Raw genomic sequence first — 27,277 nt, 5'->3', positions numbered from 1 at the left:
GAAGGGAGAATTGCAATCACTTATGCTTTTGGGTTACTGTAAAATTTAGTCTTTTGTATTGCTGTCATCAAATACTAAGCTTGCATTCAAAAGAAAACTGCTAGACAATTTGTCTTGCTTTGTGTTTTGTTTAAAATGTGCATTACACACATTTCTACACACATATCATTGCACTGAAGACAGATTAACTTATAGATGAAGGGAAAAAAAAAGTAGTATTATTACTGATTTTTTAGATACCTCCTCTTTTCCCACAAAAGCTACAATTCTGTAATTCAGGAAAAATTAATGAACAAAATAAATACAGTTTCATAGAGATTGGCAAGTGAAATCTGTTGAGTTTGGAACATTTCCAGATTGAAAAGGATTCTACAACATCTTGTAACCGAGAGTTCCATACCTCTATTAATTACTTCAGTGAAACACACGAAACCTTCATTAAATAAGAATAATTTGCTATGCTTACACAAAAGTCAGATAGAGTTGTGAGTAATGTATATATTCATACTTTTGGTTAGAAAAAATAAACTGTGGCTGTTTTTATTGACAAAATGCTTTTTTAGTTTAAAACCACATTATTTTTCATTAGATTACTTGTCTTGATTATAAAATTTAGCTACCCTATATATGAAATAAGAACACTTTTTAAATTGCAGTGATTTAGTGGTTTAGATATTACGGGAAATATTTTATAGTGCATTTGAATGAAGCTCTGTTACCAAAAAAATGTGCTTCCAAAATGTAATTTTAATAACAATCTCATAACTCACTATCAATTTTTTTGGTACATTCAGGTAAAAAAAACCAAAACTATTTAGCATATGGGCATAAATGTGGGTACATGCATGCGTACACAAAAATATCTGTAAGAGATTATTTACGTGTTTGAACTAATGGTCATGTAAACCTCTGCACGTGTACAAGTATTAAGAAAGAACAGAAGAGGCTTTTAGAAAGATGAAGTAGAATCGCCCATTATAAAGAACATTGTTTTCTTCTTTTAACAGCCATAAACACTGAAGCCACTTCCTCCTCCTTTTTCTCTTAAGTGCCTTAAACACATCTTATCAAATAGATATGAGCTCTTCTTTGAGAAGCAGGAAGTAGAAACTGGATTTATGAGCTGCATCAAATGCATTTAGCATCTGCCAGGTCAGGAAGCAGAAAGATCCATATCTACTTAGTACTGCCTATATTTGGCACAGAGAGACATCTGATCCACAGAATGATCCTAATGAATTTTCTGCTTGTCTCTTTAAGGGAAGAGGGGAAGGGAAAGGGAGATTAGTGCTGGACTGCCAGTAAGGCAAGTTGTTGCCCATGAAATGTATGGTGAATAAAATGGCATAAGGCTGCATTATTATGTAAATGAAAAGAGGGCACTGAAAAAAAGGATGATGGTCCACTACACAGTGAAGTTAGGTTACACCCAACCTCAATTTTCATTAAGGACAACAATGCTGAACAGAAAGCTAAAGACAGAAATCCTCATAGAAATACAGTTGTGGAAAGTGTTTACTCCTTGAGTGAACTGCCTTGAGAAGACAGAAGATTTTAATACATTAAAATCTGCTATAATAAACTGACTCCAAGCCAATTTTGAAAGAAACATCCATATTATTGGTCTAGTAGCAGGCAGTTTTGCCAAACAGAAGACTGGAGATAGTAACACATCACTGGAGAAAACCAGAAAAGGTTTCTCTTTTTAAGAGATAGGAAAAAAAAATTTGTAAAACTGCAAACCTTCACCAAAAAGCAAGATCTCAGTATTTATTTTGGAGTAAAGAACAGTAATAGTAGGAACACAAGTAGACAGATTAAAAAATGATTTCATTAAAAGAGATTTTTAAATACTTAAGAGTTCAGAGAAAGTAAGAGTCAATATAGTAAATTCAGTAATGCTGGGGTTGTCACAACAGATTGTAATTTAGTCATGAGACCCTGGACACAATTAGAATGGGAGCAAAGAAACTGGCTGAGAAGGAGCCATCATTACTTTCAAAACAAAAGAAAAACCCATCAGACTGAGAGACACTATCATGGAAGAGATTTTGTTCATTTTTTAAATAAAGATTTCAGGTAGAAACATTATGTTTAAATTTGCTGATGACAAAATTACAAGGCACAACTGACGGTCACAGAAGCCCAATTATAACTGTAATGCCATCTGTCTACGGCACAACTGAAAATTACATTTAATTGTGAAAAGCTTTGTATCTAGTGAAGATTACAGAGATTCCCATTATAATTAGAATTCATCTTCTGTAAATGACTGAAGAGAAGGACTTGGGTACATCAATTACTGGGTCAATACTTAGTTATCAATACAAAACTCTCATGGAAAAGGCAAATATAGCTCCAAACTTTATTGAATAAATAGTTCCTGCAACAGCTAAGCATTAACAGCATTAGAAAAGGCTCTGGAAGGGTTCATGATGAAACACCGTGTACGCATTTATATTGGAGAAATGTGGAAGTGCCACTATGGAGATACATAGCAATCTACTGCTGCAGAAGAGAGTTTGGCTGACATAGTCTGGCCAAACTAATACTGAGAAGTTATGCAACAGCTATCACAAGCTGTAGATGAAAACCCTAAAAAAAAAAAAAAAAAAAAAAACAAAAAAAAAAACAAAACAAACAAAAAAAAAAAAGACAGGGTTGGCATGAGAAAAAGAGTGCAAACTCACCACGAACACATTTTAGTTTGGAAAGTTAAATCAACAGTCATCAATATATAATTAAGGTTATAGAAAAGCTTTCCAATCAGTGTAGCAAGTTAAAAAAATAAAACTAATTTTGAGATGCTATAAATAGGACTGTACTTAATTACTCAGCACGTGACTTGCAAACCTTTGTGCCCAAATGAAAATAAAATGCTGGGAGGCCTGCATCATTTTGACACTAAAAATGGAAGTAAAATTATATTTGTGGACGTAAAATTTCAGTATGACATACTATAAAGTACATAATGTTAACTGAAAGGTTTTAGGGCAAAAAAACCAAATAGAGTTCTTCTATATTCAGGCAATTGTATGGATACATGATTTCCACAAAAATCAGATTTGTATCTTCACTTTTCTTGCTGAGTTTCCAACAGCTAATACAAATATGCTGCACTAAACCAATTCAGCTCAGTCTGATTTATCACTATGAATAACAGTTTCTAAAAACTACTAAGTTGAGTGCATTAACTCTGATTTTTAAAACATCAAACAAGGTAAATGAATAAGGGTTTAAAAGATTCAATTTACTTTTTCTATCTTAAGAAAAAATAAATTCAGAACTGATAAGATTCTTAACTGCCTTTTAGATAAGAATCCTGACAAATTAGCATATGTTAAATCCACTTAAATATGGCTGAAAAGATGTATTATAAGACCTTCTTGACCAGCATTTTTATTACTAGTATTATTTCAGGTAAATGATAAACTTCCTAGCATAGGTCACAAAACCCGAGCAGTGATAAAACTGCATATCCACAAGTTTGTTCCTTATACTTTTACACCATGTCCTAGCACTTCTGTTGCCTTCTGAATGCAGAAATAAATACTGCTTCATAAAGTGATTTAGAAAAATCTTAAACCAGAAACATCTATTCTTTTATAAAAATCCTAAGTACTTAAAGCAGGTGAGTAAAATGGCAAACGTGAACAGAAGCAAAGCCGCAACTGTTTGCATCTGTCCACGTTCTAACACTGTGACAGTAAGATACTAAATTTTCAGCAAACCTCATCAGTTTTCTACAGCACAAGGCCACGTCAGTAGACAAAGCAGAATCATTACTAGATTTAGTGATCTTAACCCTGTCAGAAACAGGCAGTTGGAAGCCAGATGCCTCCTTCTTACTGTTTTTCATTCTAACTAATGAGTTCATCTACTACATTATGGGAAAAATATGGGCCTAAGTTAACTAAATGACATATTGTATATCTGGTGACCTCATCTGTCACACTTGTACCCTAAAATATCTTGTTTGCTTGTGATTTATGAAGTGTATTGTAATTGTTTTAACCTACTGAGTTACCTAAATAGCTCTTGCACTGCTTCCATATGGCTAAAAAATACAACCCACACTCCCCTCTGTTTATTAACCTAATAATGATGTATTTCATATGTAAGATAAATACTCACAATTTTTCCATTATAAAAATGTTGCTACAAATCACACTTTTCATATTTATTTACTTTTAAAATATGAAAAACTTAAATGTGACCTTCTTGTCTTTTTCATATTGTTAAACCTCCCTACTAGATAAAAATGCCCTGAAATTTTTCAAAGAAAATGGAAATGTTTTTTTAAAATTGCTTACAATATGGCTGAAAAAAATATTGGAAAGTAATACTATCCCAAATCATTGTCAAATTTCTGCTAAGGACTTGAGAAACATTTGGCTGTGGAAGGATTCAGGCAATCTTGATATAGGACTTGCCATCACCTTTGTCTGCATTTGCACTGAAAAATTAATCAGTTGTTTTCTGCATAGCCATCTTAAAGCATTGGTGATAACCTTAATAGTTGCCTTTTATAAACCCTTTGTAGTTTTCTACTGACTTCCAAACACTGCACCCTACAAGTTGAAAATGCTTTCATTCCAAGTAGGCAGTGGTATTACAGCTTCCTCCATAGGTGGACGAGTCAACTAATCAATTCCTAAACTCTAGGCCATAAAGGCAGCGTGGAAAAACTCTCCCCCCACAGCATCAGTCCACTATTTTTCATGCGTAAGAAGCAGCACGATTAAACTGAGATGACAAACTAAGCATGGGAACAGAATCAAAGAGTAATAAGGGTCTGACTGAAAAGTCCACTGAGAGAAGTAAGCAAGAACGGACTTGCAATAGAAATGTCACTGGAGGTTGAGGCACAACAGTGAGAAGAATGCCCCTAAAAGAAGCATTAAGATTGCAAGCCACTCTCTACTGGCTACTCAGGACCTTCTCTTCTGTTGGCATTTCTATTTCTCTGTCAAAGTTATACGCAGACCAGAGTAAAAATTTCCTTTATAGTGATCCTGATCATGGTCCAACCATGTAGAATCTGCTCCTTTTGGCAGCTTGGCTGGTATTAATCTTTAAGTAACTATGCATTAATAGGCAGATATATCATGTCCCACTAACAGACTTCATGAGGATCTGTTATATCTGAGGCAAAGCAACACAAACACTGACAACAGAACTCATTTGCTTCTTCTAAAATATGTTTAAACAAGTTTCTCTGTAAATTGTATTAAAACGTGAGGAAAAAGAGCTTGTCTTAAGGTTACGATTTTCCATTCTTTCACTATCAGTCTTATCTAAAAAACATTTGATAAATGCAGCCTGCATTTAGCCTGCATTTGTTATTTAGCCAACATATTTATCCAGGTTTCTGAAATTCCTGCCAGACAAAACACTGCCCCTTTCCTTCCACAAGGAGAGCAATGCAACACTGCAGATTCAGCTGTCTAGCAGCATGCCAGCATGCTGTTACATGTGCACAAGAAGAGGTGGAAGTAGAGAACATGCCATGGCAGCCTCTGGCTGGCAAGAGGAAAAGCCACAAGTAGGACACCTAAGTGCTCTGATCTGTGCGGCTGAGGGCAGAAGAACACAGCAGAAAATGAAGGCACTGAGGAAGGTCAGACAGGAAATACTCTGGGGTGGGTTGGCAATTGGAAGGGCACAGATCTTGGTAAGGGAGATTTAAGACAGAGGGTTGGGAGTTTTCCTTTTAGCCAGAGTGGATTTGTGAGGAGAAGGGATGTAGCTGTCAACCAGGAAAAGCAGAGAGGCGCTGAAATGGGAGAAGAATAGAGCAGGAGAGACTTAGGGTGGGGAAATCAAGATTGGGAAGCAATTGAAGAGGACAGTTGTCATCCGCCCCTGTTCACAGATAGACATAAATAAGTGCACGCCTTCTCCTTTCGTTCACTGGAAATTTCTTCTACGTGCTCAAATTCCTCAAAAGTCATATAATTTGTTTCTTTCCCTGAAGTCACTATGGCAGGCACACAAGGCAGTTCTTTTGGCCTTGACCATAGAAAGGACATTGAAAGAGCCGTTTATGACAGACACAACCTCACAATCTTTCTAGGCAATGTCTTTCATCTCCTTTATATTTACAATGTCTTAATTCTTCTTTACTAATCAAAGGTCTTTCACTCATTGAGGATGATTGATAAGACGTCAGTCTGATTGATTATCTGGCTGCCAAACAAAATGTCAGCAGTCTTAAACCAAAGCATTACCAAGATATTAACTAAAAGATACTTAAAAGATACAATAAAAATAAGAAAATGAGTAGTCATATTAAAGAAATATTAGCTTTAGAGTAAACCAGGTATTTACATTTTGAAACAAAACCTGAATAGAAATTAAGAACAATATGATAATGGTTTTTTTCCATAGATGAATTTACGTATTTTTTTCAATTTATACTTTTATTCATTTATTTTTGTATTGTGTAAACTGAAACCCACAAAGCTAAAAAATAGATTATTTTAGCGGTACTTATGACAATATATGTATTTCTGATGCATGTGAGAAAGAGGATGGTTTTATAATTAGGCATTTCTTAGAAAAGAATTAAAAAAAAAAAAACAATCACGTAGCTTACAGCATCCAGCAACAAAAGTTAAGAGTGGAGCTCAGAGCATGCTCCACATAGACAATTAAACTTATATTAAAACGTTTTGGTTTAAGCAACTAAAAGTTTTTAAAAAAACTTTAAAAACATCTGTAATTTGTACAAACAAATGAAAATAAATACTGACGTTACTTACAAAAAATCCCTATTACAACTGTTTCATGCATACATAATGACTGATCAATTAATAATGAAATATATGTGCAAACATCTCTTACGGTGCCTTAAGTAGCTGGTAAAGGGCAATAAATAATAGATGAAGATGTATTCATTACTATCTTATGGTCTTCAAATGCATGTCTTCAGATGCAGTTGGAATAAGGAGCATATGTTTCATCAGAAGAACAGTATGATTATTTTGAGCAGCAGGCAGAAATTCAAGAGAATTGGAATTTTATGATAACCATGATTATCACCCATGTTCCTTATAGCATTCTCCTTTCTTGGCAACATATATACAACCAGATTTTGAGGGGGATGGAGACATGAGTTCTATCAGCACTTCCTGAGGCAGAAAATATTTTCACAGGCAATGGAAATTAGTCCTTTAGGCCACTTTGCATACTTAGGCTGTTATCCTTATGCAAAATAGTTTAAAAATAATCTGGAAAGCTCTATGCTACTACATTAGAAACACAAACAACAGTGTAGGCATGTATTTTCCAGAGTGCTATATACCGAGGAGACCTGAAAAACTGGATACTTGTCTTCAAAGAGAAGCAAGTTTCTGCAACCTTTTAATATACTTCGTTCTGTCCAGAAAAATAAATCAATAGCTTCCACTCCATCTTCACAAACCTTTAAGAAATCTATTAATTTACAGTGTTTCGGGAAAAATACAGGCAGTGATAGCAAGGGAGTGGAAAAGTCAATCAATTTTTGATAGATGTTTCTGATAACCTACATACTGATTTGCTTCACACAATATATTATAAGCTGAACTGCACCATTGCCATGTTTTCATTTCTGAAACACTCCTGAATAATGCAAATGGAAACATCAATTTTCAACTGAAAATATCTATTCATTACTTGGTTAAAATTAATTGTGTTCTCAGTAATTAACCGGATGACAGCTGAAGTGTAAAAAGCAAAAAAAAAAAAAAAAAAAATTCACAATAGTCCAATAAACTTTCAAGGTATGCAAGGATAGATTCAACAGCAACCAGAAGTGGAAAAACTAGTTTCAAGTGATCCTGACCACTACAGCTAAATCTACTTGAAACTGGTAGCTGTAATTTGAAGAGATTACTTGGTTTTATTTCTCTCTCAAAATATGCACTGATTACCCTTTGCCTGGTAAGAGAAAGGGATGCTCTCAGTTTTTCTGACTCTAGTTCCACATCTTCCAGACATAACACAGATATTTTCCTACCAATTTTGGGAAAATATCTTTATCTAAGTGGAGATATCAACAGAGAAAAAACAGTATTTTCTAAGCTATTCTAATTGCTCCCATCTCAGAAACAAAATTTTTGGCATTTTATACTAAATTCACAAGGGTAGGTCTTGCTAACAAGTAAATGGATACTAATGATATCTTGACTAACATGGTTATATCTATGAACATATATGTAAAAAATTAAAGATGTGGATGGCAATATTAGTAAGAAACATTATGTCATTATCAGATTAAGTGCCTGACATCAAAGAATTTGATTCCAGCTTTTGTTGTAAAACAGAGTTTATGCCAGGTGTTCAGTGAAGCAATACCACAGGAGTCAGGATTGATCTGACCAAGACAGAGGTCTAAAATTACAGCTATAGTGAATAAAGAGAAATAGGCATTTCTAGTGAACAGTAGATCTCAAAGCAAGTCAGATCAACTGCATCCTAATTGTACCCCTATTTTCAAGGGAGATGAAGATGACTAACTAAAATATTGATTCTCTACTAATATTTTTCAGAAAGTAGAACTCATGCATGACTGAAGATTTTGAGACAAAACCCTGAAAATCCAATCCAGAGGTTTTTGTCAATCATTTTTAATGCTATTATCATCTTTACAAAATCTCCCTGTTTTATTTATTAAATTAAATTTTAATTTATTAATTATTTGATATTAGGAAAAGGAAGAAGCAAGTCTGCAGCATTTACTTTTGTAGGACTGTGTTTCTCAGATACCTTCAAATGCAAGAAAAAAGTTCTGATCTGCTATTTCCCTTGAGACTCTGGTAATGAATTACTTCAAAGTGTAATGCTGTATATGACCTAAATTGAAGAGAGATAACTTCCTCTTAATTTTGCAATATCTGCTTTGTCTGACTACACACTGACTTTAGAAGTACTAGAAGACACCTTAAAGTTATTGGAAGCAAGGAGAAACATAAGCACTTTCAACAAACTTGTGATAAGAGCAAATCTACAGATAGAGATATATTTTTCTCTCCTCAGGGATCAGGTTAGAAGGGAAAAAAATAGGTATAGAAGGAAAAAAAAAAGAGATATACAATGTTATAAAGAAATATTTTTATTGTTAAATAGTAGTTATGGACGCTACTGTAATAGTTTTCCTTCCTGGGTATCACCTTTTTTCTTCAAGCACCATCAGATAATACCTAGCTTATGAGCATAAGCTGAATAATAGCAAAAGAAATATTATTTTGCCATCTACAAACATTTTTAAGTAAGGGTAGAATATATTTCCCTGTAAAATATATTTTAAGGTCTTTTATTCCAATACTATATTTTATTCATATACAGTAATATCAACAAAGAATGCAAAGCTAAATATTTTTATTATTATAATGGAAAAGATTCATATCGAGTAAAATGATGTTAAAATTCTTATAACCCACACTTGACACCAGCTGCAGTTACTCACAGGAAGCAGTTGCTGATCACATAGTGTAATGTACGTGAGACAAGTAGGGTCTCACACAGACCTAAATAGATTTTAACTAAAGATATTGCCTCATTTAAAGGAAAAAAAAAAATAAGAGTATCAGTAAGAACAAAATCATTATCTTAAATACTGGTAATATACCTAATTCTATCTTAGACTTCCCGGTAAGTTTCCTGGTCACATAATTAGATTCCACTAAAAATGGAGAAATGGTTTTCTTTTAAGGAGTCAATCCCCTTCACTGCATTCACAGAGATCTTTTCCTGTATAATCTAACAATTATGATACAATTTGCTTGATAAACAAAGAAAAAATTCTTTGAATCCATCTAGTGTCATATGGAATGAATAAAATATGCCTTCCCTTCCAAGTAACAAATTTCTACCAATTTTTTACTAAGCAGAACTTTGCTTTAAAAATATGTTGCTGATTTTAAAGGCTACATTAAACCACTCTCTATTAAGTAAAAATACCTTAAAATTTTAAATTATATTCAAAAATTACATTTGCTGCCAACATCTGAAAGCAAGACTGGTCACTAAAAAGAAACCAATTGGCTTATCCTCTGGAATGAAAGATTCTCCTGAAATGACAAAATATGTTTTGACTTCTGGCCTTTTCTAACAGCATTTGGAATCTTTTTTCATTTAACTTTTTGATGATGTTCAAAACTGAGGAACTGTGTTCACATTATAAAAAGCAGAATTCTTTTTCCTCCAATGGGTGAAACTGTAAAGAATATGAGACTGAGACCTCAGAGAGTTAAAACTTTTAAGGATCTGATGATATCAACAAACAAAATAACCAAACACAGATAACAGTTCTTTTACTGAATAATTTATTTTTAAAGGCAAACCACTTTTCTTTCTAACCTTCTCACACTTTTAATGTAGCTCTATTGAACTTTTCAAAACCAAAACTATTTTACTTGAACTCAAGGTAAAGCAAGTACAATAGATATTATATATTAATCTAATAATGAATAATATGAAGTATTTTCATATTCATATGGCAGAAGATCCTGTGAGCCAAAATCACAAACCCTGGCATACACACTGTTAGAAATTAAAGCAATTTATAATATATGTACATGCACACATCAAAGCTCAAGAAATGCCAGATTAACATAGTGATAGTTTAGGTTGATGTAATAAGTATTTTAACATAATACTGCCAGAAGTGATATATGACAAGCATAAGTCACCTTATTACTGAAGTAGGATGCTAACTATTCTGTTCTTTATAAACTGGCTGCATTCTAAATCACTTATACTTTTTATAAATTGGTCTTTTTGCCCAGTGAGATTTTACAGTATTATACCAATGACGTTTTCATCAGATTAAATTTCTAAAATTCTTTTACATTTTGTTTTTACAGCACAGAGCATACAAATAATTGTGGAAACGTACATGCAAACTTGGCTAAAGTTATATTCAGGTAACCCTCTCTTTTTCAAGAAATGACCAAAATTCCCCATGTTCCTACCTTATAGAGTATCTATTAAAACATACAAACAAACAAAACAAAACAAATCGGGCCCAAAACATACAATAGTTGCTTTGGTAGAAAAATTGGTTTCCTTCAAGAGAAACACAGCACAGCACATCAACTAACAGGCATAAAATAATTCACATACAGTATCAGAGGTTTACATACCATCAGGAAGGCAAGAAAAAAAACAAGAAAGGAAGGCAAAAGAACAAGAAAAGATACAGAGAAAGGGAATACTACAAAACTACATTATACTTCATGCGGTATGCAATATTTTATAAACAGGCCTGATTTTATTTTTATGGAGCTAATATTGTAGCAGAATAACCACAAACCAAAAGCATTTGAATTTTCCTATATCCATTCCCTTCTCCTGACTGTTTTTGGTTTGTTTTTTTTTATTGTTTCCTTTTATTTTATTATAATTAAAGATAATAAATTGTAGTAAAAGTGGGAGAGAGATTTTCTAGAAAAATGTAGGCAGGAAGTTAAAGTTTTAAAGGTATCATCAGGTCTGATCTCCATGTAACCTGAGGCGTATACTTATTTATCAACAGTAACATCACATTTAGTTCTTTAAGTGCATTACATTAAATAAGAACACCCAAACAGGTTAGGAGATGATGTTAATATTACCTTTGTAAAATGAGTGGGCAAAGCTCTGCTCAGGAATTAACTTGGCAAGGAATCCATGGTTCAAACTTGGGTGAGGGATAGATGGTATGACCACAACTGTGGAGAAAATCATGGAATCAAATGTGAGCCAGCTAGTATTCATGTGTGGCCTGGTCCACTGTGGATCCATGACAGATATCCTATCTCATTGAAACATGCAAATATGGTATTACCAACAAAAAAAAAAAAACAAAAAAAAAAAAAAAACAAAAAAAAAACAAAGGCATTTCTAAAAGGAAAAGAAAACAGAAACAACAAGTTCTGTATCAAGAGATAGGAAACAGCATACCTATTATTTGGGCACTTCAAGAGCAACATTTATAGGGAAAAAGAGACACAGAAAGATAGATATATACAAGCAAATAGGCAAGACAATCATGGATGAAAGTAGCAGTTTCTTAGTTCAGAACCATAACATTAAATCAGGAAGGCAAAAATAATTATAATTTCTCTTAACTGGCTACGTTCATGTAAGTGTTTTTAAAATGGGAAGCCTACAAGCACATTGACTTCAGAAAATTATGTAAACTTAGCAAATTAAAACATCATGATGAATCATAAAATGTCTAAACATGAACATAACACAAATTGGAAGAAAAATTCTACGAAGAATGAAAATTAGCAACTCCATAAATGAAGAAAGCCATTAAAGATCAATACAAGTACAAAAACATACACAAAAAAATTTGTGGACAAATGCAGCTCCTGTTTTCCACTCTTTTAACATAAGGTACAGTTACAATCAATCCATTCAGACTTGAAAAATAAAATACTGGACTGAGTGCAAAATATTTGAAACAAAATGAGGTAAGGTTTGCATCCCTCATTTCTAACAGGTTCTGAGATCTAACAGACTCCCTCCTTCAGGGCTGAAGAACATATGCCAGCAAAACCTCTACTACTAAAGCAAATCACAAACAGTCAAAGAAGGAAATATCAGAGTTTTCTTTTTATTCCATTGTTACCATAGGCTTTTAAATGCAGGTACCAATACAGCAGAACTCAAAGAAAGTACTCAGTCCTCCACTACTACCCTTTCACAAGCCTCCTCACTCAAACAAAAGGAGCTCATGTGGGAAAGCAGCTGTGTTCTCTGTTTATTCATTTCATGGTATAAAAATATCTGTTCTTCCTAACACATAACAGATTCAGGAAGACTTTTTTGTGAACTACCTTGTACTTTACACAACGTTAACTCCAGCAGAAACCCTGTTTTTTAAAAATTATTTTAAAATTAAAGAAAAATAAAAACATAAAAAATATACAAATGAAAATTAGTAATACCCTATAAGCAAATATAGAGAATACCTGAAATATGCCAATGTATTTTAAAACTTCAAATTACTATACTGGGAGAAAGTAGTATGTAATTTCCTGTTAGGATCTTAAGCTACTCACTAAAAATACTTTGTAGTGAAATAATTACAGTTCTAAAAAAAAAAAATTAACTCAAACACATAACATTTGAAGAAAACAAATTTACCTGTACTTGTTGGTGAATTTATTTCTTGTCTGATATTTCTACCTGCCTGGCTCCCAGACCTCGCAGTTTCTCGCTGTGGTTCCAGGATGTCACGGTACTTGGAGACCATCAGGACAGAGATGAAGTAAACTACTGCCAAAGCCAGGAATTGAGCTTGTTTGCTGTCATCCTGGGCCAGGGAAAAAGACACACATCTAGAATATTGAGTACTTTCACAGAATTTTCATACAAGATCATCACAAGGCTTAATAGATAATAGCTTTCTGAAATGCTGCTTCTGCCAGCAAAGCAGCAAATGGGCAATGCAGAAGGCTGAGTGGATTTTCAGTGGAGTAGTACACACACAGAGCACATACTAAGTACTGAATTTTGGAGGCAATTCGGCAATTACACAAATCTCAGGGTCTGTGGAGTCAATGGACTTTTTCAAAACAGAGGCCTGGCTCTACTATGAGAGTGCTTTAAAGGCTTCCTGGCAGCAAGGGCAGCTGCCTTCTGCTGTCCTGAGGATGAGATTGTGAAGGCCTCTGACAGAAGCAGGTAAAGGGTACAACTGCTGAGAGGGAAATCTAAGCTCACTGATGTTTCTCCAGCTGATGCTGGATACACAGGTAGGCGTAACATTTCTGGTAACATGTCAAAGCACCACTGTTTTTCTTCCAGAAATAAATTCCAGCTTGCACATTCTGATTTCTCCTCGCGTAAGAGAGGTCAGCAGCAATCCTAGGTTTCCAGGACTGATTTAAGTGAAAGCCAGGACCACTATAACTTAGCTGTCTTCCTTTTTTCTCATCCCATGGAATCTGCTATTCAAGGGAAACTGCCATCTATGGATTAGACATTACCCTGATTGAAACTAAATTGCTCTAGTTCAATTGAAATGTCTTTAATTATTATTATAATGTAAAACTTAATCTGATAAAATTAAAACTTTAGTTTCTATTTACTCCTATAGTGGCTTCAGCTTTTCTCAATTCCACCAGTATGTGCTTTCTAATACAAATCCAGTGCTTATTTTCCATGTTTTCTGGGTGATATTTAACCTGGCTGCATGCTTTTCAAGTCTTACAATAACTACATATTCTCTTATTAATTTATTTCATAGAAGTTACAGAAACATGCTTTCTTGTATTCTTTTCTCCATTACTTAAGAAAAGAATAGGCAACAGAATACTGCCACTTTTAAGTCAGGTTGGAGAATTTAAATGTAACATATGTACTCGCAGGTATACAGTAATGATTCCCATTGTACTACTCTCAAAATCAAGTACATTGTGGTGTGGTTGTTTGCTAAAAACCATTGCAGAAAAAAATGAAAAACATTTTTATATATGCTTACATATATAAATATGTTCAGCAGAAGTGAGAATTGTGTTTATAAATTGATTTGCTGCATTTCTGTAACATACGTGCCAATTGCCCCTCTACCCTGGCTGGACAAATAGTTGACACCTTTAGTAACACAATTTTAATCAACCTAAGTCATAACTGATTTATCTTGGCTTTATTATTTGGCTTGTATAAGATTAAGGCTGAGTGTTAAACACAGCTACTAATCTCAAATAGCTTAATATAATTTTTAAGTGCAGAAGGTGGCTGGTAGTTACAGTCACAAGCAGATAGTTTGCAGCTAATATATGAAGTGTCACACATGAAGAATGTTTTTAATTTGAGTACAATCAAGATCTTTTTCAAAACATAAGCGATGATTTTGCAGAAGAAAGAATTACAGCACATATTACTCACCACATCACGAAACACAACTGCTCGTAGACGATTAATATCAACGTCTTGAAGAAGCCTATCAGGGTCTTTTATGGGAGAAAGATTTCCAGGGACGTTTTCAAGGGGGGTCTACAAATAAAAAGTAGTGAGATTTTTTTGTCCCTTCCAAATATCAAAGCATTTCTGTTAGAACCTTCATTTGACATATTTTTTTAGCTATTACATACAATCTTAGATGACATTCCACATAATACTCAGAGATAAGGGCTCTAGAAAAAAAGTGATGCTTTGAATTGTTGTCTTAATACTACTTAGATATAAATTGTTACATCTTTCCAGTAGCTTGGAACAACTGTATCACTAGAAAGATTTAAGATAATAATTTTCATATGAAACTTTGTTTCAGATTACAGTTGCTTCATAGCAGAACAATAAATTATTTCTAATAGGCTTGAAAACACTGAACGGAAATTTAAAAATAAATGTTAATTTTACTGAGACTTATTACAAACTTCTTATAAAATAGCTGCTACTATTTAAAAAACATAGAATAGCATGCTTCCTTTAAAAAATAATATGTATTAAATGTGAGGCCTAAACATCTAAAAGTCTCCTTGTAGTGATTTTCCTTACATTGAATGTGAAAACATTGAAAATTTTAATATCTTTGAGATTTGATAAAGAGAGGAGTTAACTTTGTAAAGGATATTTGAAAAAGTCTTCAGAGAAGAAAAAAAGACTGATTTAATAATGAAAATATAATAGCATAAGAGACAGAATCCTTTACATCATGCAGTGTTTTGCAGTTTAGTCATGGGCTCTGCCAAATTATTTCAGATTTTAATTTCTGTATCCCTGAAATCTTAAAGCAGTGCACAAGCTTTAAAAAAATAAATAAATAAAGCAGATAGTAAATACTGATGCCTAATATACATTCAAAGGTCTCTTGAAGCTATTGGAACTCAGATATTCCACCAATAGATGTGATTGCAAGGTTTCATCAAAACTGGAGAGTACCCTGATGGAATAAAAAAATCTGTGCAGATATATATGACAGGGGTGAGTAAGGGGACTTGCTCTTTCAAGTAGGCCAAGCAAGAGTGCAAAAGCTGGTTACTGAATACTCCTGCAGCTGCATACTTCTGCATTGAGGTTTTCATCTTTCAGATAAGCCTCTCACACACTTTTACCAAAAACCAGTTGACAGGAAAAACCTAAGCGTTTGCCAAATATTTGAGAAGGCAGTTACAATTATTTTGTGATCCTAAAAAATGGCGTTTCAGACTTGTCATCATTGCTGTTGGCCATTTAAGGTTCAGTTACCTTTGTTGCTGCTGATGCTGTTACACCCTGAAGAGCATCTTGAGTTTTACCACCAATTATCGATGTCTTGTTTACTCTTTCTCTTTGCCTCTGCCGGCATTCTAAGCAGTTCCTCACAGCTACACAACAAACTAAAAGAAGAAATGAAAACACCACAAATTAGAATATTTTTTTCAGTATTTTATTTAGAACATCAATTAGCACTCATTACTAGTAGGCAGTAATTGAAAATGTGATTAAAAATTTGAGAACTGGGAGTAACTCACAATTTTTCTACCAGGAGCAGTAAAATTATCAGTAACATAATAAGTGGTATGAATAATAGTAAACAGTGAACACAAATGCCATATTGTTGCAAAATATATTGAGGTCTACAGTGTCTGCACAAATATCCTACTCTTTTTATTTTACATAGTCTGTAAAGTCCTACAAATCCAAGGAGAATTGGATAAGAACAACTGCAACATGGAGGTAGCAAAGCAGTTTAAAAAAAAAAAAATCATGTTTACTGACTTAAATTTAATATTTTTACTCTCCCTGAATATATAAAATTTGAAATACATATGGAAGAACATTTTCAGACATATCTTTCTCATAACTAAATTGAATCAGCCTTAAAAATGTATCAAATCAATAATAAATGGGATTTTTACTTTATCACATCAAACCCTACTTACAAGGTCCTTTCCTACACATCACTATTTGATCCATCGCAACTCATTGATCTGTAAGTAACCACTTAATACATCCTGTCTGCTGACTTACCAAGCCTTAGGCACTGTCGCATTAGACCTCCAGAAGACATGTTTTTTTCAGCTTCAATCTCACTAAAATTTAGAGAACTGGCAAATACTAGTACATCAACCATTGCCATCAGACGGCTGAGAAACGTTACTGCTGTCTCTGCTGACATTCCTTGTGTCACTTCAATATTTTCCAATTCAGTCTTTAAAAGGAGATAATTGAATTAAACAGTTTGAACACAACTGAAATATAAAGACAGCACATACACATAGAAATCTGAATTGTTATGCTTAATGGCAAAGAGATTGAAAAGTTATTTAAAAATCTCCTACTGACACCATTAACATAAGCTATGAGTGAAATTCAAAGTAAGGCAGCATGAAGAGTGAGAAAATTATTTACATTTACATGCTGTAATAGATGAGAAAAAGTCCAATATAAATGAGAAAGGTATTAGCAATTACATAAAGACAAAGTAAGGGCAGATAATAAAACAATGCATGACGTAAAAGGGTGCAACATATTCTTACGTTCTTCCATAGGCTATGCAAACAGGTAACAGATTAAAGGAATTACTCAGTATATAGCTTTTACTTTTTTATGTTCCTTTAGATGAACAAGCAAATGTGAATAGCTGAGTGGAAAAAACATAGTTTTGCACTCTGTCTCCATGAATCGGTTTTCCCTGGAATGTTTACAGCATATAGAATCCTGACAGAGTCCAATTCTCCAATTATGTTTGCTACCTCGTGACAACAGCAGAGGGAAAGTAAAAAGGGACAAGTGACATGGCCCAGAGAGTGTAATTTCTTTCCTAACATATTGTTGGACTCTTCTTATTGGGAATTGGCAGAAAACTTCTGAAAGAGTTCAATATTTTTGAAAGCTAAAATGTTTTTCTCTACAAGGACACTTAGATGTCCAGAGTCATCGTTTCAAATGCCTTCAGGTATTTAACAGTGCAGATAAGTGAGGAAACAGTCAGCTTAATTAAAAAAAAAATCTGTTTAAACACTTTTACCTATGGAGCTAGGTAAATTGAAAAGAGGTATGTGTGATACTGGTCTGCATCCAGAATTATATGCCTAAATACCATTTTAAAATTTGTTTAAAGGTGGCTGATTCTTACTTATTGCCAACAAGTTTTCCAGTTGCAAGACTTTCTGAGCACACAGCTTAGTCCCTTTTATTGTGCTTCTCTACTTCTATTAATTTGCTTAGAAGTATTTATAAAAAAAAAAAAAAAGTATATATATTGTATTTTTAAGGTAATTTCCTTCCAAAGGAAACAAAACATACAGAGAACAAAAAATTCATTTATTTAAATACTCCTTAAACATTATTAGCCTCACTTACGGCTTACTTGTAAGAATATTTTTACATAGAATATTATAAAAGTGCAAACTGTGCCAAACAGTATTAAGGAAACAATTGTTTTGAAAGATGAAAGATAGGAAGTGGCATATGTCACTATAATGATAGATAGCCCTTCATTTAATTTCTCTTAAGGATGTAGCATGTTGGTCACATGAGCCATTCGGGAAGGGCTGTCATCTGTCTAAACTGCCCAATAATATTAGAAAAACAGTAAAAGGACAACTCTCAGAAGAAAGATTTTCAGCCTGTCTCCTGTCTCCCTTGGCCAGGGCTCCCCTGTTTAGTTTGTGCTGTATTCGTACATTTTGGAATAACAGGTTGCTGGATTTTTTTTATAACAGACTAGAAGAAGATGTTTTGAAAGCACTCACCCAAAGAAAATACATTTGCAAAAATCTATAGCCATAACAGTCTGCTAGAAAAACTCATCTGTGATCATGGAAACTTGAACTTTGAATTCATGCTTGAAATAACATCAGGCTCGCTTGCAGACAGTTGACTGACTGACGTTGATTTTTATCAAGATTCAACTGTATTGTACCAGTCATAGTCTTAAACCTCTCAGAATATCTATCGCTTTTTTTATTTTTGCAAGTTATGTAGTAAATTTACTTAATACAAGACTTTAGTGCATTTTAGCAAGATTTTAGGAAACTTTGAATTAAAGAGAATATTTTTCTTTTTTACAAATCTCCCTAAAATTCTGCTACATGGAGTAAAAAAAAAAAAGGCTGATAGTTTTTTTTACACCAAACTTACCATCACTTCTACCTGTTGAAAACAGCACACGGGTATTGTAATCATGTCTAAAATATATTCCATTATTCATCAAGCTACCTTTTTGTATCACCAATATTTTATATAGTGTTGTCTCTAAAACTCATTGAAAAGTGCACTGATCACCATTCCATAACTACTCAATTTAATTTAAGAGCAGTACAGTCTCCCATACAATGATCACATTCAGGACAAAGTTCCTCTACTGACAGCTGCATTTATAACTTGAATTAGCTCATAGACCTGACTACATTCAGTCCAGGAGCTAACAGCAAGCACCATAAGTGACAGTGCATTAGGTTATTAAGGGAAATATGGGAGGAAAAGTTAATTACTAAACCTAATATACTGCTATTCACATCCCATTGTATTATATAGGAAAATAATAGTAAGAATAATAATAGTAAAAAAAGCCAAAATATCAAATGATCAAAAATAAGGTATTTTTGAAAATGCAAAAAACTGAAACTTACAGCAGCAATACTAACCTTAGAACCCTGGACATGCAACAGACAAAACAGACAACAGATCACAACAATAAAAGAAAAAGAAAATTATTTAAGTTAACTAAAAATACAAGGTAAATTGAAACAAATTAGTATCTTGGAATTATACATTTGTTTAATTTATTTTTAAAACAGCAAAACATTTAAGCTCAGCATGAATATTTGAAAATAAAAACTTGTCAAAGATAGCTATGCGCAAGGAAAACGTTAAATTCTATATTATTATAGAGTTAATGTAAACACTGATTCTTCCAAACCAATGTAGTCTTTCATGTAGTACATAAAATAACTTTATGAAGCAATGCAAAACAAAGCAATGTTTTAACTAAGTATATAGATATGAGCATTTTACAGCATGTCACTCAACTGAAATGTAATAATGTAGTTAATCCTTTTATGAGGAGGCAAATACTTTTAAAATGCTTTGAAAAAAATATGAGTTACAACAAGCAACCTGGTTGTTCATTACATAATGGTCTTCCTTTGGATACACTACAAGATAGGTCATTATAATATTACATTTGGGTGTGATTTCTTCAACCTAAACCAGCATCGAGGTAGGTATGACAATGTTTTTGAACCGTAGGAAAAAAATAATCAGGATTAACTAAGACACTCAGACTGAGTTGGCCTGCAAATTTCATTGATCACAATTAAATATGTGTGTTAAATTGTTATGGTTTAGTTTTAGGCAGAACCACTTTATCTATTATCACAGTGAGATAGGGACTAATTCTTAAGGTATCACTGGTTCTGTTTTAAAAATAGAAAGAAACTTCAGATTAAGTCAGTTATCATTGCTATTATTTAAACAGTGGAAAAACCTAATCTAACAAAAAGAAGAACAAGCTGAAATGAATTGTTTTCTTCCCCCTTGGGACAGAAAATACTACACTCAACCAGTTTTTAAACGCGTCGTCATCTTTTTGTACTTGGATGCAGTTGGATAATTAACCTGTGGCTATTATCTCTCAATTACTAGCTGACAATTTTCATATACGTTTTACCACTTTTGATTCTCAGAATTCCTGTAGACCCCACAGCACCCATGAAATCTCACAAGTCCTGAACACGATAATGCTAACATTATACACAGGTCACACATCTTTTAATCCACAGACCTAATGAGTCCATCATTAAATGTTTAATGGAGTTTTGTGGACAGTTCATAAAACACCAGCAGCCCTCAGATCACAATCTGAGAGCTGATATATTGAATTCTGAAAGTTAGAAACTGAATTATAGACTTCTTACAGTAAGTGAAAAAACGAACTGATGGCAAGGGGTCTGGAAATTTGTTCTGAATTGTCACATATATTTAAATTCCTCAAATTTCTTTTGCCTTTGTCAATGTCCTCAAGTCCTTGTCACAGCTGCTATCCTTGTAGCAAGCACAGATTACTCCCAATTGCTAGCTTGTACACAACATGTTTTAACTGTAAACTTGCTTCTATTAACAGAAAGCATCTTCTGCAAACCTTTTCCCTTACAGGTCCTGTTTTTCACACTTCCACAACATCTTAATGTCTTCCTTATGGTTGCAGTTATTTGTAACTCAAAGACATCCCCAACAGAAAGGAGAAAATAAAAGGAAATCAGTATTGTATTTTATGACCTCCCCACAATTGTAGCAGAGTTATCTAATATTCCCAATTTAACATACTAGACATCAGAATTAAAAGTAGAAGACACCCCAGATTATGCTGTAAACAAAAAAAACTGCTCATATTTTTTGTTAAAATTGGTTTCAGTTTCAAATTGTTTCACATATACAACTGGCAACACTTTAAAAACACCAACATTTGAAACAAATGTACAGACCCTGAGATAGAGGTAGTGCAGAACTCAAACTGAATGAAATATAAAAATTGTGGGAATAGGTTATTGAGAACTACAGTAAACTTTGCCCTATATGCCATATAAATATATAACCTTCTCTGCACTCAAGAGTTTACCACAGATTTCTGAGTGGTTTGTTTACACCAAAAATGCATTTTTTGCCTTTTTTTAAATTTATATTTAAAGTTTTCTATTCAGATCATCCTAGTCTGGATTAAAAAACAAACAAAACAACAAAACAACAAAGCCGCAAAAACCAATGAAACAAATAAAACCCCCAAACCAGACCAAAAGGAAAACAAAAAGAAACCTCACAAGATAAAAGGCAGGTTTCTATTATAAAGTTCCATAGTGAGAGAATTCCACAGTTCAGACTGCCTGTTCTACAGCAGGCAAGGAATCATGCAGTAATCTTCCACCCAGCCCAGAAGAATTGCCATTTCACTCCAAAGCTGAACTATGCTTTTTGAAATGGAAAGTTTTTCAAACATTCATCTTTTCAAGGAAACTGTGACAGTAATACTTCTTTTTTAGCAAGGGAGGGAACACAATACAGAATCTGTTGCACAAAAGAAAAAAATACCAAACCAAAACTGCAATTGGCTCCAGCATTCTGAAAGTAATTTTATTAAATTTATCCTTGGCTCTTTTCTTCAAATCGACTTAATTAATTCAAGCATCTAATATTCAGCATCTATTCTAGTAAAGAAAAATAGGTGAAGTGCTTTATAAAAATCAGAGGCAATGGAATACCTGTAAGAGCAACTAACTCTATAGCAGATTGTTGAGAAGAGAGTTTTGCAGCAGAATTTAGGAGTGCTTAAGAATGAGTAGCCAGAATGAACTCTGATTTGCTTGAACTCCAACTGATTCACTGAAATCAAGGACCCCGCGCACAGGCAGGACTGTGAAACAGTTGAAAAAGGAACTGTGTGCTTCTGTCTTTCTCCATTAGACAACAAGCTATCTCATAAAAAGATCCAGGTTACAATCATTCCAGCTGGATCCTACAGGGATCTGGTAGGTGTCTACATCAGAAATACCTGAATAGTTTGCTTCTGTTGAGTAAATCTCCACTGGCTAGAGACCTCGGCCACATGTAAGAACTTCAACTGAATACTGAGATTTACCCATAAGTCTTCATGAGTTCCATCTCTGTTCCAGTCATCCCAAAGTTAAAAGGTGGAATGACCTTGACTGTCTGTTCTGTAGTCTTTTTGTTTTCATGTTTCATTATTCCAGACAAAAAGTAAAGTAATTTTTTATAAGCAGATGTAAATACATGACCTATGCCACACATAAAATATACCAAGAGGAAATAACTAAGAACTGCTATTTTAGAATTTCAATATGGTCCCCAAGAGACCTTCAATGGGAATATCGCAGCGTCACCATTCATGAAACTGAAGAAGGAAGAAATTAAGTAAAAATGAGCTCCCACTTGTTGATAAATTGAATATATGTATACTATAGGATCTACAAAATGTGAAGGTTTTGACACCTCAAAAAAGCTCTGCAGAACAGAGATATGGAGGATCAGAGACTAAACAAGACAAAGATGGTGTGGATTCAAACAGGCACACCAGATGTGACTCAATCCTACAAAGTTGTAAAGGATATGGAGCTGAATAAAGACATGATTAACCACTCTTTTCCTAGTATAAACAGTAAAGCACATAGTGACTTTATGCATTTAAGCAGGTTTAAGGAAAACAAAGACAAGAAGTGCTTTGAAGGTTATATAATTGCTTTGTCAGGCTCAATGCCATAGGATATTGTGGAAGCTAAAAGCGTAAGCACCTTCAAAAAAGATTAGATAAAATCTAGAAGGATGATTTTCTCAGTGGTTATTAAATATGACAGCCCAAACACCCTCCCTAGTTGTTAAAATACTAAATGCTGAAACAGAGTGTTATTAGAGCAATCAATATGCTTGCTCAGACTTCTGCATTTCGATGTAAGCTGCAAACAGTCACTGTTGGTGGCAGAATGCTGAAGCAGACAGGCCCTTGGGCTGACCCAGCAGTGAGGCAGCTCATGTACCCTGTGAACAGCTTCCTCCTGGAAGAGTAGCGCAATACGGCTCGAGCGGACTTCTAATGCCATGTCCCATTTCAATTACAGAACTACACAGACTAACAGGGTGGTTGGGGTTGGAAGGGATTCAGGAGGTGCAACACAAAATTTGAATTCTATACCTTGTGGACAGAAAGTTATTCATTAATGTAATTAATTACAACACAGTAGGTTCCACATGGAAATCAGGAAACACTTTCCCATCGTGAGGCTGACTGAGCACTGACACAAATTGCTCAGGGAGGTGATGGAGCCTCCATCCTCAGAGACAGTGAAAAGCTGTCTCAACATAGTCCTGGAGAACTGTCTGTAGCTGGCCCTGCTTGGGCATGGGTGTTGGACCAAGTGACCTCCTGCCATCCCCTTTTGAGCCTCAGCCATTCCGTAATTCTGTGAGTCTGAATCAGCAAGGGAGAAAGTTTACAGGTCCTTTCACCCTTTAAGAGTTACTCTGGCAGAAAGCAGCCAGTAGCAGGCCTGTTGTAAGTGGTTTTATGCAGTGGAGATGTCGTATCAATCTTCCCGTTTCAAACCTCCTCTCTTTTCCCATTAGCAGCTTCTGGAAGGAGGAGGGTGAGACTGCCTTTTGTAACTGATTGCTTATAGTGGCCTACTTTGCCCTTTCAAGACTGAGAAGAAATATATTCTGAACCAGCAATCCATCCACTCCTCCACAGCAGTTCAAGGATGCACAAGCATTAGAAGTCTGAGAATCAGTATGAAACTTCTTTTCATTCATCATATGATGGATATTCACAAGTGGTCTGATGCCCGGCAGGGCATCTGCTCCCTTCAAAACTGTGATTCAGAACAAGACTCAGGGAGAGCACCTGCTCTAAGGAGGGAGGATGGGCGGCACTCTTCATATCTGTCACAGTGTTGAATAAATCCACTCCCTTTTAATCTTTATGGATGGCAATGAGGAACAGGAATAGAGTAGAATGGGCAGGAGAATCCCTTATCTTTTTTTCTTTTTAAATTCCCCACAGTAGGGTTCATTAAATTTGAAGCCAAAAACCAAACTTTAATTGAATTACTTTACTCCACAATTTATTTTTATTGACCTAGACAGATGATAAAATTAAGCATTCAAGTAATACACACAGTCCTCATACCATGGAGAAATGTGTGCACAATACCCAAATTTGAAAATGTGGTCTTTTGTATGAGTGCGTGAAAATCACTGCTACTGAGCAAGGCAGTATTAACACATATTTTAAGAAATTGATGTGTTTCTATTAAAGCTGTGTCAGGTAACTACCTATACAGACATACACACACATATATATTATCCAAAATAGAGGGAAATGGTGAACCTCAAAATTATTATTCCATAGAATTGTTCTGCATTCAGGACAACAGTTGAAAGCCACAAAGAGCATTCAATGGAACTGCAGCCTATTTAATGTTGTGCCTGTTTTATGTTTTTATACAAGAGATATCAAAATACCATCATTTTCAAATGATGCCTAAAATGTTTGCTTTAAAAATATTCCCTGATATTCCCCAATGTCCTTTAAAGAATGATAATGCAGCCTGTGTTCCAAGATGGCTCAGTGTGTACTCGCTCATACTTGTCAATATTTACAATGAAGCACTTGCAAAGTCAGGACTTAATGGTATTCTTGTGACTACAGAAAATAATTGTAGTCTTTCACTTTTGTTAGCAAATATTTTTCCAGTTAACACAGTGAAAACAGTAAAGAGACATCATTTTATCATTAATTGCCTGCCTGAAAATCTCATTAATGTTTAGCAAATTGCCAGCCCATACATTCATACTATTAAAACAAAATCTGCAAAAAAAAGTTTTAACTATAAGTAAGAATAAAGAAAAAGTAATCTCAGTTGCTGAATGGCTAGAAAAAATATTTGAGCTTTTACATTTGCAGTCACCAGTGCCTATTACCTACATTATTTCAGAGGAGTCTCTTTGTCTCCCCTTTCAAAGACCAATATTAATTATAGATAATTTTTACAGGCTGCTCAAGATGACCTTTATTATGAAAGAAATAGTCACAGATATTAAATGGACAGTCAAGGCATTCCATTCGAATAACAAAATTACTCTTGTCAAAAATGTAATATTTATAAAACATTCCTCCCTTTCTAGTGATGATACTCTGCCTACCGGAGCTTTAATCTGCTAAGAGCTTACAACTTTGAGGGGATAAAATAATCAGTTATTTTCAATTTAAAAAAATGGAAAAAAAAATTAAATATGGGGGAAGGGACCTACTGAAGGAAGAAGTAAACAGAGCAGTAGAGAGGAGATGATTTCTGGTCTCATTTGGTATGCAAACTAATAGTGGCCATGCAAAAAAGGTTTATGAATCTCAATGAACAGACATCATAAAGTATGCTGTTTTTTTACAGGAATCGTTATCCTAATGGTCATCCCTTTAAATGAAATATTAAATAACTATGAAATATTATTCTTACTAGGTATAACTTCTCCGTTAAAATTAGCATTTTAAATGCAAAATATTATAAACACTCCACATATCAAAGTACAACAGTTTGATTATAAATTAAACTTTTTGAAATAATTAGCAGAAAGGAGACAGGAGTCTCTATAGAAGAATCAGCTGTAAATAGTGGTTTGCATTATTAACAACGATTTCTAATATGACCACTAGGTGGAAATATTGTACTTACAGTTGGGGATGTGGCTGCTGACAGCAATGGTAAAATTCCTCCACAAGCAATAATAATATTGTCTACCATCTGGGAAATGAGGTGTATTGTGTTATGTACAAAAATAATATTTTCATTGCTATTGACAAAGTCCATCACAGATTTTGTGGAGTGACTGCAAGGACAGAAGAAAAGATGGATTAAAAACAAACAATCAGAAAAAAAATTAGATAAATACATTCTTTGCAACCATACTGTGAATGTTTCTTTGATAAAAAGGAAAAAATATAGACTACAAAAATTTGCATGCAAATTGTCTAAAACTATCAACAAGGCTAGTCTAACGAACAAATTTATTTGCTACCTCTTTTTGCACAGGATTATACTCAAATACTCAGCTGAGAACATCTTCTAACCTTTTATTCCCATCAACCAGTACTTCACTTCACAGGCAGTTCTGCAGAAAGCAGTGGAGTTGTTTCTGCAGCATGAAAACAACTATTTAATATTGAGTTCACCATGCTGCACCAGTGCCATTTGAAGCACCCTTGACAACACCTAATGATAACACCTGCTACTGTTTTAAAGGAGAAACTTGATAACATAGCCATACCTTGATTTAATATTAACTTTGTAAACTGATAATAAACCTAGCATTAATAATAGCACCACAAGCCACAAATGCTTGTAAGATCAGGCGAAATCTCAACAACTCCTAACTGGTGAGCAATAGTCCCATCAAACAACCAGTCCCCAAAAAGATAAAACCCCTGATGAAAATAGTGAGGAATACTCTGTCTGCAAGTATGGTCTTTCTCCAAAGTAACATTTGTTGTCACCCAGCGAACAAAAATTAAAAGGCTTCAACTGAAAATATACAATCTGAACTTCAACCTTCAAGCATTACCTAAAGACAATATATAACCCCCTCCCATATACTTGGTTGAAAGCAAACCATCAAATTGTCTATTTCCAAGTGAGTATCACAAAACAGGTCACCAAACTGGAAATTAAATGTAATATAAATTGCTCCTGTGATAAAACTACGCTCAAATTTTGTGAAAATGAATTATTCTGTAGTGGAAATTACAGTAAATTGTCTCTCTTACAGTTACAGGGTACCTCTATTAACACGTACAAAATGTACAAAA

The 27,277-nt window shown here is 34.1% G+C and overlaps 1 protein-coding gene across 4 annotated transcripts in view; it reads right to left on the bottom strand.

The window, feature by feature from the left end:
• The window catches only part of NBEA (neurobeachin), a 448,312-nt gene that overhangs the window by 277,074 nt on the left and 143,961 nt on the right, over positions 1 to 27,277 (bottom strand). For 2 of the 4 annotated variants that reach the window (XM_062487641.1, XM_062487644.1), the window contains exons 24-30: positions 26,148 to 26,301; positions 19,557 to 19,565; positions 16,936 to 17,116; positions 16,171 to 16,301; positions 14,869 to 14,976; positions 13,123 to 13,291; positions 11,601 to 11,696 (exon numbers count right to left, since the gene is read on the bottom strand). In XM_062487641.1, the coding sequence (XP_062343625.1) occupies positions 11,601 to 11,696; positions 13,123 to 13,291; positions 14,869 to 14,976; positions 16,171 to 16,301; positions 16,936 to 17,116; positions 19,557 to 19,565; positions 26,148 to 26,301 (848 nt within the window). Of the gene's footprint in view, positions 1 to 11,600; positions 11,697 to 13,122; positions 13,292 to 14,868; positions 14,977 to 16,170; positions 16,302 to 16,935; positions 17,117 to 19,541; positions 19,566 to 26,147; positions 26,302 to 27,277 lie in introns of all 4 variants that reach the window. The other 2 variants (XM_062487643.1, XM_062487642.1) reach the window with 2 other exon arrangements.

The sequence above is a fragment of the Cinclus cinclus genome, chromosome 2 (assembly GCF_963662255.1).
Source record: "Cinclus cinclus chromosome 2, bCinCin1.1, whole genome shotgun sequence".
NCBI lineage: Eukaryota > Metazoa > Chordata > Aves > Passeriformes > Cinclidae > Cinclus > Cinclus cinclus.
The sequence above is the reverse complement of the archived record's forward strand: the minus strand, read 5'-3'. Positions and strand labels throughout refer to the sequence as shown.